This window comes from Salvelinus alpinus, chromosome 17, assembly GCF_045679555.1.
Source record: "Salvelinus alpinus chromosome 17, SLU_Salpinus.1, whole genome shotgun sequence".
Lineage (NCBI taxonomy): Eukaryota > Metazoa > Chordata > Actinopteri > Salmoniformes > Salmonidae > Salvelinus > Salvelinus alpinus.
The window spans coordinates 10,373,612-10,386,768 of NC_092102.1; the positions used below are offsets into that span (position 1 = coordinate 10,373,612).

A 13,157-nucleotide genomic window follows, 5' to 3' on the forward strand; every position below is an offset into this window, starting at 1 on the left:
ATTCCGATTCCTGGAAATATGAGGTGCTTGCGTTAAGCCAAACACAGCAAAGAAGCATATTTGAGCATGGAAGGGAGTCCAATTGTTCCAACAGGTCAAAAGAGCCTGCACACACGCACAACAGCGTTTTGGTTATATTGATTAGATTGTTGGCTATACAGTGCATTCGGGAAAGTATTCAGACCTCTTGACTTTTTCCACATTTAGTTACATTACAACCTTATTTTAAAATTACATTTACATACGTTTTCAGACATTTGGCAGCGTTTACAGCCTCGAGTCTCTTGGGTATGACACGACAAGCTTGGCGCACCTATAGTTGGGGAGTTTCTCCCAATCTTCTCTGCAGATCCTCTCAAGCTCTGTCAGGTTAGATGGGGAGTGTCGTTGCACAGCTATTTTCAGGTCTCTCTAGAGATGTTCGATCGGTTTCAAGTCCGGGCTCTGGCTGGGCAACTCAAGGACATCCAGAAACTTGTCCCGAAGCCACTCCTGTGTTGTCTTGGCTTTGCGCTTAGGGTTGCTGTCCTGTTGGAAGGTGAACCTTCGCCCCAGTCTGAGGTCCTGAGCGCTTTGGAGCAGGCTTTCATCAAGGATCTCTCTGTAATTTGCTCTGTTCATCTTACCCTTGATCCTGATTAGTATTTATTCAGCTGAAAAACATCCCCACAGCATGATGCTGCCACCCCCATGCTTCACCGTAGGGATGGTGCCAGGTTTCCTCCAGACGTGACGCTTGGCATTCAGGCCAAAGAGTTCAGTCTTGGCATCATCAGTTTTTTTTTTGACAGTTTTTTGACAATCATCAGACCTGACAATCTTGTTTCTCATGGTCTGAGTCCTTTAGGTGCCTTTTGGCAAACTCCTAGCGTACTGTTGTGTCCTTTTTACTGAGGAGTGGCTTACGTCTGGCCACTATATGATAAAGGCCTGATTGGTGGAGTGCTGCACAGATGGTTTTCCTTCTGGAAGGTTCTCCCATCTCCACAGAGGACCTCTGGAGCTCTGTCAGAGTGACCATCGGGTTCTTTGTCACCTCCCTGACCAATGACATTCTCCCCCGATTGCTCAGTTTGGCCGGGTGGCCAGCTCTAGGAAGAGTCTTGGTGGTTCCAAACTTCTTCCATTTAAGAATGTTCTTCGGGACCTTCAATCCTGCAGAATTTTTTTGGTACCCTTCCCCAGATCTGCGCCTCGACACAATCCTGTCTTGGAGCTCTACGGACAATTCCTTCGACCTCATGGCTTGGTTTTTACTCTGACATGCACTGTCAACTGTGGGACATTATATTGACAGGTGTGTGATCAATGGAAACAGGATGCAGTTGAGCTCAATTTCAAGTCTCATAGCAAAGGGTCTGAATACTTATGCAAAGAAGATAAATTAATACATTTGCAAAAATAAAAAAACAGTTTTCGCTTTGTCATTATGGGGTATTGTGTGTATATTGATGTTTTTTTTATTTAATTGAATCCATTTTAGAATAAGGCTGTAATGTATCAAAATGTGGAAAAAGGGAAGGGTTCTGAATACTTTCCGAAGGCACTGTATCAGCAGACTTAAAATAGGCCTAGGTTTAGAGCATGGTCAGTTGAAAGTAAGTCTAGTGGTGAGTCTTAAAGCCCCATACCCTCACAAGGCTCTAGTATGAGCTGCAGGAGGGAGGAGAAAAACTGGGACACACCTCACCTGGTGATCTATGACCCTAAGAGGAAAGAATGCACACAGACAACAGGGAGGAAGGAAGGAAGTGGTCACTGATGAGGAAGGAAGCAAACAAATGAGGTGTTGCTCACAAGTTGAGGTGCCACTGCCACTCACACACACACACATTGAGCAAAATGTAGCGCAGTTCAATGTCTGAGCATTCAAGCAACAACCAATAATCACCACAAACCCCTCACACCACTTTGTTCATGGTAAAGAGGGGGAGACGGTGTCTCAAAGTGAGTGACTAACACTAGTAGTGAACACTTTTGAGGGCGTGGAGAAACAGAATAGCAGTCTCAGTAGCGGTGGGGGCGGACTCGGAGGAGGGATACTTACTTGTAAACATGGCGTGGAAGTAGGGACTGCAGGATGCCAGCACCACCTTGTGCGCCTTAATCTCCTTGTTGGAGACGTGCAGCACGATGTCGCAGAGTAAGCTGCGCTGGCGCATCCTGTTCATGGACACGAACGAGTCGTGGTAGTGGCGCTTGGAGTTGTGCGAGATGCTGTGGCCGTCGCGGTTCAGCAGCTGCATGCCCCCCTCCATCATGGTGCCCCGCTCCGCTGCAGCCGGCTCCTGCCTGGGCCTCACTCTGGGAGACTGCAACACACAAGGGGAGCCATTCCGGTTCTTTTAGGGTTCAACAAATTCTGCTGAATTTGACCCACATTCCCAGGTTTTCTAGAAATCACAGAAGGAATTTTGCAGCCCTAGGTTCATTCCAATTAAATTGTCCCAATTCGATAAATCTCTGTTTTATGTCATATGTGACTGTTTGTATCATCAAAAACAATATTACATCACCACTGCTGTAATAGGCATGACATGACAGGTGTCATAACAGTCATAGTAGCTGATGTGAAAGATATGACAACTGACTGTACAATCATGACAGCCAGGTATACCAAAATGTAGGTTAGCTAGGCCAGCATGGTTAGCTTGTATAGCACTCTGTGCTAGCCAGTAATATCCACATCATAATACTGACATCAGCTGTCAAGACTGCTTAATTCTACTTTGCTTTAAGTCTGTCCGTCAACGTCATTGAAGCTGTTGAGGTAGGCTAGGTCCTAATCATGCATGTCAAATCAAAAGTACAATACAGGTCGAGTTAGTGTGACTATTTCATAATAGCAAGCTAGGACTGATGGTTTGGTTAGCTAAACTTGCAAGTCTGTGTGTTTGGTTACCAAAGGATCTACTGTCGCCATCTAGTAAACTTGCTAGCTATGGATGAACACATTTCTAGTGGGAAATGTGTTAAACTATAACCATGGTATAAAAGGGATAGTCAACTCGTGGCTCTATGCGTTCTCTGGAACTCCACGGAAGTTCATTATTTTCCATAGAACGCATAGCCTCTTGTTGACTATCCCTTATGTAATCTTGTTCAATGTTATCCTTGCTTATAAGGCAAGCTTGATATCTTATGTATTGTAATAGAATAAGGTCTTAGCTCATTGCCAGCTGCAGCTCCTGGCAGGGTGTGTGGGGTAAAGAAGGATGTGCACGCACGCACACACACACACACACACACCTTTCCTTTGGACTCTCTCATCCAGTGAGTTCTCACGTTAAGAACACACTTTAGAATGGTGCAGAAGCATCTAGATACCCTATACTGTACTCTGTAGAATTGTGTTCTAATGAATATTTACATTCCTCTCAACTGTGTGTGTTATGCCACAAGTGGCTACAATGTAATTTAATCTGGTCCTCTTTCTACCAAATGTGGTATATTTTCTTAGTAGTGTTTTAGAATATAAAGCATCTACAGCAGGCCTTATAAAAGTTTTATGAAGGCTTCATGAAAAGGCCCACTATGATATGCACTGCCATTTTAGCCCGAACAGCTGTTGATTCTTAGAATATCACTTTTAAATGCCTCATCAGCTTTATTCAGCTAACCAGACCGGTCTAACCCCGTCATAACCCAAAATATAAGGTTGTTTTACTGTAATGGGTGTAATGGTGGAGTGGATGTCTCAAGACATTGCACCAAGGTTCTGTAAAATTATTCAGGTGGAAATTATATTGTTGTCAATTTAGCCTACCTTTCTGATAGGCTAGATGTTTGTTGATTGAAGGCTGTGTGTACACACATGCCATACGTTTGTGCGTTCTGGGGGTGTAACCAGTCTGAAAGATAACCACTGTTAAAACGGTTAACCCTATCAGTCCCGTGACCCCAGAAAAAGATTTGGCTTTTCATTATCTGACTGTCATTTATATGTAAAGCCCTTATATTTAGCCTCACAAATGTTTTACCGTGTTCTTTCAGGACAACCAGGGCTACAAGCAGAACACAAAACTATTTGACAAAAACAGTTGCATTCATGAGTTTTATTGACAAATGTCCGTTTAAAAATAAGGCCCAACAAAGCAAAAAAACAGATAAAGATGAATTTATATGAATTCTGTAAGTACATAAATTGTTTGCTCACTAAGAGCAACATCCAACTAGTCAGTGACAACTGTGTGGCGTTTGTGAAAGCAACGATGTGAGCTTATTACAGTACTACAGACACTATGTCCTGGGATTTCCTACCTTCTTCGTAGAAGCTTGTGAGCTCTGTGAGAGTCTCCGTTTTTAATACAGAGTTTAATAGTTTGTAGTTCAAACCATTCGGACTCGACAGACATTTTTGTAAAAAGACCAGGCCCTGGGCCCCTTCGGGATCCACCCTTAACATATTTTTGGCCCACCGGACTGCTGTGACTCTGTATGCTTGTTCCGGGACCCTACTGGTAGTAACATCTTGACAGTAAAGCACTTCACCTGGCCAAGGTTGTACTTCAGTGTGTGTGAGGGGGTGGGGTACTACTAGAACAGTGGAGTTGTTTTACAACTGGATAACGGTAACACTGTCTTACGTTGGTTCTGTGGTAACAGAGTGTACGTTTCATGCCCTGATAACCTAGGCCTAGCTTACACTTTAGGAATCCACTGTCCACTGGTTACTGTCCATGAGGCCTATGCCATCGATTACATAGACTTCTATGGAGACTTCGTAGTATGTATCGATGTGAGATACATTACTTTTTGCTCCTTCGAACAAATTCGTTTTTTAACCATTGATAGAGAAGCATCTTAAAATGTCACCACTACTGCATAACAGGTCTTGTGTCTTTCTCTATCTCACACACACACTGCTAATTCAGACATGTTCTAATGCCCAGGACAAATAGCTAGCATCGGGCTATTTTGCACATTGACAATTTCCAAATGTTGACATGACATTCATTCAAGTTCATATTTTCAACAGATACAAGGTTGCCAGCACCAATGAATAAGAATGCATTGTCGTCACTGCAGCGATGGGTCATTCACTGACACACGGACTATTATCCGTAGCCATGCCACCGTAGTGTCACTGAGGGGACACACAAACCTATTCACACCTTGCCTTTTTCTGACTCACTGGATATTCTGGATGACTGCCAGACATACTGCTTCCATTTCTGCAGAGCATTTCCCCGCTGTGACCATCTTTGTTTGTTTATCAGCATGCATTTGGTCATTGCAGTTGGTCACCCCCAACCCCCTCTATTTTGAATAACCGTATCATCAGCGAGAAAAGCAATGGCAGAAAATACAAATGACCAGTGATAAACGTTGCAGTTCCGTGGAGCCAGGGAAGAACTGACGACGTGACGGTGGTAGGCCTGATCACCGACAACGAGACAGCCTATAGGGAGGTCAGAGACCTGGTTGTGTGGTGCCAGGACAACAACCTCTCCCTCAACATCAGCATGACAAAAAGAGCTGATCATGGAATACAGGAAATGGAGAGCCGAGCACGCCCCCATTCACATCAGTGGAGTGGGTCGAGAGCTTTAAGTTCCTCAGTGTCCACATCACTAAGGATCTATCATGGCCAACACACACCAACACAGTCGTGAAGAGGGCACGACAATTCCTCTTCCCCCCCCCAGGAGGTTGAACAGATTTGGCATGGTCCCTCAGATCCTCAAAAAATTCTACAGCTGCACCATTGAGAGCCTCTTGCATCACTGCTTGGTATGGCAACTGCTTGGCAGCCGACCGCAATGTTCTACAGAGGGTAGTGCGTATGGCCCAGTACGCACTACCCTCTGTAGAAGAGCTCCCTGCCATCCAGGACCTCTGTAACAGGCAGTGTCAGAGGAAGGCCATAAAAATTGTCAAAGACTCCAGCTACTGTTCTCTCAGCTACCGCACAGCAAGAGGTACCGAAGCACCAAGTCTGGAACGTGAAAACTTCTACCCCCAGGCTATAAGACTGCTAAATAGTTCATAAAATATTTAACCAAATAGCTAGCCGGACTATCTGCATTGACCCTTTACGCACAAACTTTTTGGATTAAATACACTGCTGCTACTGTTTATCGTCTATCCTGTTGCCTATGCACTCAATTACCCCTGCACATCAACTCGGAACTGGTACCCTGTGTATATAGGCAAGTTATCGTTACTCATTGTGTATTTATTATTATGTGTTATTACTTTTCTATTACTTATCTATTTTCTCTTACTCTGCATTGTTGGGAAGGGCCCGTAAGCAAGCATTTCACATGTTAGTCTACACCCGTTGTCAACGAATTACATTTTATTTGAACGACTGATCCCTCTCAATGAAGTCACGGAAGTTCAAGGCCGACCGTGGTACTGCAGGCATTGTTAGCAGAAAAAATGTTCCCCCATTATAGTGAATGGAAAAATGGCCATATTCGTGGTCAATCTTCATGTCAATATATTTTTTTAAGACAATCGTACCAATAATTGCTTCTAATAGAACAGAAAGACATGTCTTTGAACCAATATGGCCAAAAGTATCTGGACACCTGCTCGTCGAACATCTCATTCCAAAATCATGGGCATTAATATGGAGTTGGTCCCCCCTTTGCTGCTATAACAGTCTCCACTCGTCTGGGAAGGCTTTCCATTAGATGTTATAACATTGCTGCGGGGACTTGCTTCCATTCAGCCAAAAGAGCATTTGTGAGGTCGGGCACTGATGTTGGACGATTAGGCCTGGCTCGCGGTCGGCGTTCCAATTAATCCCAAAGGTGTTCGATGGGGTTAAGGTCAGGGATCTGTGCAGGCCAGTCAAGTTCTTCCACACTGATCTCGACAAACCATTTCTGTATGGACCTCGCTTTGTGCATGGGTCATTGTCATGCTGAAACAGGAAACGTCCTTCCCCAAACTTGTTCCACAAAGTTGGAAGCACAGAATTGTCTAGAATGTCATTGTATGCTGTAGCATGAAGATTTCCCTTCACTGAAACTAAAGGAGCCCAAAAAATGAAAAACAGCCCCAGACTATTATTCCTCCTGCACCAAACTTTACAGTTCGCACTATGCATTGGGGCAGGTAGCGTTCTCCTGGCATCCGCCATACCCAGATTTATCCATTGGACTGCCAGATGGTGAAGCGTGATTCAGCACTTCAGATAACGCGTTTCTACTGCGTCAATTGGCAGCCTGCCATCACCATTCCAGCCAACGCTTGGCATTTCGCATGGTGATCTTAGGCTTGTGTGCGGCCGCTTCCAGAGGCTATTTGGAACTCGGTAGTGAGTGTTGCAACCGAGGACAGACAATTTTTACGCGTTTCAGCACTCGGCAGTCCCGTTCTGTGAGATTGCGTGGCCTACCACGTCACGGCTAAGCCGTTGTTGCTCCTAGGTGTTTCCACTCCACAATAACAGCACTTACAGTTGACCAGGGTAGCTCTAGCAGGGCAGAAATTTGATGAACTTGACTTGTTGGAAAGGTGGCATAGTATGACGATGCCACGTTGAAAGTCACTGACCTCTTCAGCATGAGCCATTCTACTGCCAATGTTTGTCTATGGAGATTGCATGGCTGTGTACTCGATTTTATACACCTAGCAGCAATGGGTGTGGCTGAAATAGTCATGTAGAGTACTTAACAAGAGGGGGCAGCACTGAGCTAGCCTGCAACGTCTTTTCCTGGAGCAGCTCAAACTCTCCATGAGACGCCATCTTAACCGACTTCATTTGGCTTCAATTCACTATTGAGTCTTCACATAGGAATGAATGGTGTCACGGGAAGCATCCGATTTGATAATCACTACGGTCTGTCTCGGTCCATATTTGTGTAAAGCATATGATATATGAAGAAAGCCTCCGTTCAATCCTCTGCAGGGGTGTAGTGTTGCCGGAGCGCAGGCTCCTTCCCTTTTGACTCGAGAATACACTGAGCTTGTAAAACTATTTCTGGAAAATTAATTCTGATACATTATATTTAATTACCACTTAAATTAATTGAAAAACTATAGAATGACAAATAAATATGTATAGCAGCCTAGAGGTAGGTAAATGGTGGTTTCTTCCCTGTCTTCTCTCTGGCGATGGTAAGAATGAACTATTAGGCTACCTGTGTGCACTGCAGAGGCCAGTCAGAGTCTTGACCACTTTGGCCAATCAGAACGGTGGGAAAAAAAGTAATTCACTGTGTGTCTGCCTCGAGGATGTCCATAAAACTCCATGGACCCTCTTGCACAGTGGAACCCAGAACAATATGTGACCACTTCTTAAGGCGACACCGTTTTGCTGAAGACTCCCAAACCAGAGTGTCCAAAGGGAGACACAAGGACCGTTCAAGCTTGGTATGTCAGGGTAGACAATTGGAAATGTGAATTGGGCCAAGTTGGAGGTAATAATGCATGTAGGTTATAGTTTTTGAGAAGCATGAATACACCACACCAAACACTTGATTTTATGGCTGCGCAATTCTACATAGTAATGATTTATGTTCACTACGTGGTCAATTGACTTGATAGAATGTAATTGCATAGATTAAAATGCAATGAATTGATAATTCCCTTCTCTTTATTTTATTCTGTAATACGGTACAATACGTTCGGAAAGTATTCAGACCCCTTGACTTTTCCTGCATTTTGTTACGTTACAGCCTCATAATAAAAATGATTAAATAAAATGTTTTCCTCATCAATCCACACACAATAGCTCATAATAACAAAGCAAAAACAGGTTAATAATTGTGTGCAAATTTATTAGAAATAAAAAACAGAAATATCTTATTGACATTAGTATTCAGAACCTTTGCTATGAGACTCGAAATTGAGCTCCGGTGCGTCCTGTTTCCATTGATCATCCTTGAGATGTTTCTACAACTTGATTGGAGTCCACCTGTGGTAATTCAGTTGATTGGACATGATTTGGAAAGGCACACACCTGTCTATATAAGGTCCCACAGTTGACAGGGCATGTCAGAGCAAAAACCAAGCCATGAGGTCAAAGGCATTGTCCGTAGAGCTGCGAGACAGGATTGTGTCGAGGCACAGATCTGGGGAAGGGTACAAAAAATGTCAGCAGCATTGAAATACCCCAAGAACGCAGTAGCCTCCATCATTCTTAAATTGGAAGAAGTTTGGAATCACCAAGACTCTTCCTTGAGTTGAGCAAACTGAGCAATCGGGGGAGAAGGGCCTTGGTCAGGGAGGAGACAAATGGTCACTGACAGAGCTCCAAAGATCCTCTGTGGAGATGGGAGAAACTTCCAGAAGGACAACCATCTCTGCAGCACTCCACCAATCAGGCCTTTATGTTAGAGCGGCTAGACAGAGGCCACTCCATAGTAAAAGGAAAAAGACAGCTCACTTGGAGTTTGCCAAAAGGCACCTAAAGGACTTTCAGACCATAAGAAACAAGATTCTCTTGTATGATGAAACCATTGAACTCTTTGGCCTGAATACCAAGCTTCACGTCTGGAGGAAACCTGGCACCATCCCTACAGTGAAGCATGCTGGTGGCAGCATCATGCTGTGGGGATGTTCTTCAGCGGCAGGGACTGTGAGACTAGTCAGGATCGAGGGAAAGATGAACGGCACAAAGTACAGAGAGATCCTTGATGAAAACCTGCTCTGGACCTCAGACTGGGGCGAAGGTTGTTGTGGAATATTCCATTCAAACAATCATCTTTATTCAATATTGAGGAATTATTTTAATCATAAAACCGTCGACTCAGCAGTGTCTTTGTGAGATGCAGAGTAAGTGAACGGATTATCCCTGCATGTGTGGTTCCCACTGTGAAGCATGGAGGAGGTGTTATGGTGCTTTGCTGGTGACATTGTAATTTATTTAGAATTCAAGGCACACTTAACCAGCACGGCTACCACAGCCTTCTGCAGCGATATGTCATTCCATCTGGTTTGCTCTTAGTGGGACTGTCATTTGTTTTTCAACAGGACAATGACCCAACACACCTACAGGCTGTGTAAGGGCTATTTGAACAAGAAGGAAAGTGATGGAGTACTGCATCAGATGACCTGGCCTCCACAATCACCCTACCTCAACCCAATTGAGATCGTTTGGGATGAGTTGGACCACAGAGTGAAGGAAAGGCAGCCAACAAGTGCTCAGCATGTGGGAACTCCTTCAAGACGGTTGGAAAAGCATTCCTCATGAGGCTGGTTGACAGAATGCCAAGAGTGTGCAAAGCTGTCATCAAGGCAAAGGGTGGCCACTTTGAAGAATCTCAGATATATTTTGATCTGTTTAACACTTTTTTGGTTACTACATGATTCCATATGTGTTATTTAATAATTTTGATGTCTTCACTATTATTATTCCACAATGTAGAAAATAGTAAAACAATAATGAAAAACCCTTGAATGAGTAGGTGTGTCCAAACTTTTGACTGGCGCTATATGTAAATGTGATATTTAAGTTTTTTATTTTTTATAAACTTGCAAAAAATCCTATAAACCTGTTTTGCTTTGTCATTATGGGGTATTGTGTGTTGATTGATGAGGGAAAAAAACGATTTAATCAATTTTAGAATAAGGCTGTAACGTAACAAAATGTGGAAAAAGTCAAGGGGTCTGAATACTTCCCGAATGCAACGCATATTGTAACCGTGTGTTCAAGCTAATCAAATCAAAGCGTATTTATGATACAGCGTGTAAGCTATACAATGAAAGACCTACTCGCAATAAAGCTTTCCTTGCAAACAGTGCAATGATATTAAGCTATATGTATTTACGTTAGGCTATAGCCTACAAATAGCTATACCATGTAGTCATAGGCCTATTGCAAATGATTGTTGTTTGATCCTGAACTGGCCAAATGGAAGAGCTATCCTTCAGCACCACAAGTTGGTTCGACTTCTCTAATTGACATCATTGCACGATCCTGGCGCTGTACTTTCAGAACCTTTTTACTTAAAATATCCTTTTAAAATGATATTTCATCAAGATCTGTTGCCTATGCCTATAATAGTCATACTCATCACTTATTATTACAAATAGAAGATTTTCCCTTCTCACAACGGTGCTCGTTTAGTAAAGTTAGATAAAATAATCAATATCTTGCAAGATCACAATTATGAATGTGCATGTTACATAACCAAATATAATACCAACATAGGGCTATAACATTCCTGCTACACCAAAAACACCTCCTTTTCTAATGACATTTTTAGAATGCTTAGCTGAAACCGAATAGTCATATTTTAACATATTTTAGCTAAATGCCTACTATAAATAATCAGAATGGAGATACGTTTGGACGTTTCACCGGTAAAACATTAATAATGATCATTCGTGATTGACAGTGATGATGGCCTATATTTTGAAATGAGGTAACCCATGCCTAACTTGATGTTTGAGAGTATTACAAATATTTAGACAATAGCCTGTGTGTGGGCATAGGCAGACGTTGCAATTGGAGGATGCATTTTTTATAATTATTAAATCGGCTAGATCTGTCGGTACACACTGAGTGATAAAAATATGAAGTCACTTTAAAAATAAAAAAAGTCTCCCTCACCTAAAAAAAAAAATAGCACTACACCAGTGATCCTCTATGATGCTGTTTGACTGCATGAGCAATGACATCAAATTTAAGGTGGATCTGCAGCAGTGATGAGATCCTCATCGTTGCGGCGTGAATAAAATTAGACACTGACCGGAATAAATCATGTTTTTTTGCTGTAACTGTGATATCGACTAAAACGCCCTTATGACATTCATAAATTATAATTAGCTATCTACTATGTGCAAGATGCTATCTCTACACCACCTTAAATCGCTGGATCGTCTGGTCTGGCCACTCAAGAACGTGCTAGACATTATCCCAAAACAGGGCACCCCAACTCTGTTCCTGGAGAGCTATCTTCCTGAATGGTTTCGCTCCAACCCCAGGTGTAACTAACCTGATTCATCCATCTTATCAACCAGCTAATGATTAGAATCAGGTGCCCTTGATTAGGGTTGGAGTGAAAACATACACTACAGGACGGTAGCACTTCAGCAACAGGGTTGGAGAGCCCTGTCCCAAAACATAACCTGCAGCAAATGATCATCCTCTCTCTAGACAGACAAATCGATAGAGAAGTCAGAACATCGAATCCTAACTATATTTAGCCGCTCTATTGAGATTACGTTCTCACAGAAAAGCTGTACTCTAGCTAGACATAAGTGACTACGTCTGGTTACCCACGAGATGAACATAAAGTGCAATTTTGAATTTCCAGAATGGTTATTTAGCTAGCGACAGTCTTCCATATGTTTAGCTAAACGTTTCCCTTTTCACCTGTGGCTAAAACATAACTGTCATTGATTTAACTAACCGTTAGCTAGCTAGCTATATTTGTACTACATAGACACCGGCAGCCGTGACAAATGACATGGCGATGTCGGGATTTAGCTAGCTACTGTACAGTAGAGCTCAAGACTCACCAGCCGTCGTCTGTGTCGCAAGGACAGCACAAATGTATTTCTGGTTGTAACCTTTTCCAGTTTCTTGATATGTTATAGTCCAAGTTCAGAATGTAAGGTATTTGATTTATCAGTATTTTGAATTGTTAATCATCACGTCAACATTACATGATGTCGCGTCAAAACAATGCTTCTTGTATCGCTCGCTCCACACAAGTGACACTGACAAATATTTCGTTTCTCCTTCTTTCAGACTGTGCATTTTAAAACAGTTTTTATATCTTGCAAAAACACAGACAAAATGAACTAATAGATGTTCTGCTATTGCACATGATACCGATTGAAAAGCTGAATACAAAATCCATTTAGATGAACTACAGTCTCTGCTAAATCTACCGGATTTGCAAAAACCTTTCAAATTGAACGTCACACATAACATCAACGCTTTAGATTGGTGAAGTTCGAGGTCGTCTTCTTTTGTAGTCACGGTGGGGGAATTATCAGTCTCACAATACCCATGTTCGAGAGGATCGAAACAGTAATGTATCATGAGTCAATTGTGACTGACGGATCTACAAATAATAATGAGTAGTTTTTATGATGCAAGGTTCTTTGTAGATCATTTGGCTGCAATGTCGAACAAGCCCACAGACTGGAAAAGCATTTAAAGGGGCAATCTGCATACATTTTTGGTTTTAGAAATCTATTATACAGTATGTACCCATTGATTCTTGAAGAATGTAACTTAGAAATGC

At 42.6% G+C, this 13,157-nt stretch overlaps 1 protein-coding gene across 2 annotated transcripts in view; it reads right to left on the minus strand.

Annotated features, from left to right (window-relative positions):
* LOC139542096 (kelch-like protein 17) overlaps positions 1 to 12,823 on the minus strand; it is a 31,639-nt gene extending 18,816 nt beyond the window's left edge. The window contains exons 1-2 of one of the 2 annotated variants that reach the window (XM_071347128.1): positions 12,424 to 12,823; positions 2,048 to 2,312 (exon numbers count right to left, since the gene is read on the minus strand). In XM_071347128.1, coding sequence (XP_071203229.1) covers positions 2,048 to 2,261 — 214 coding nt within the window. In that variant the 5' untranslated portion in view covers positions 2,262 to 2,312; positions 12,424 to 12,823. The remainder of the gene's footprint in view (positions 1 to 2,047; positions 2,313 to 12,423) is intronic. The other variant, XM_071347129.1, reaches the window with a different exon arrangement.
* Positions 12,824 to 13,157: the final 334 nt, after the last annotated feature.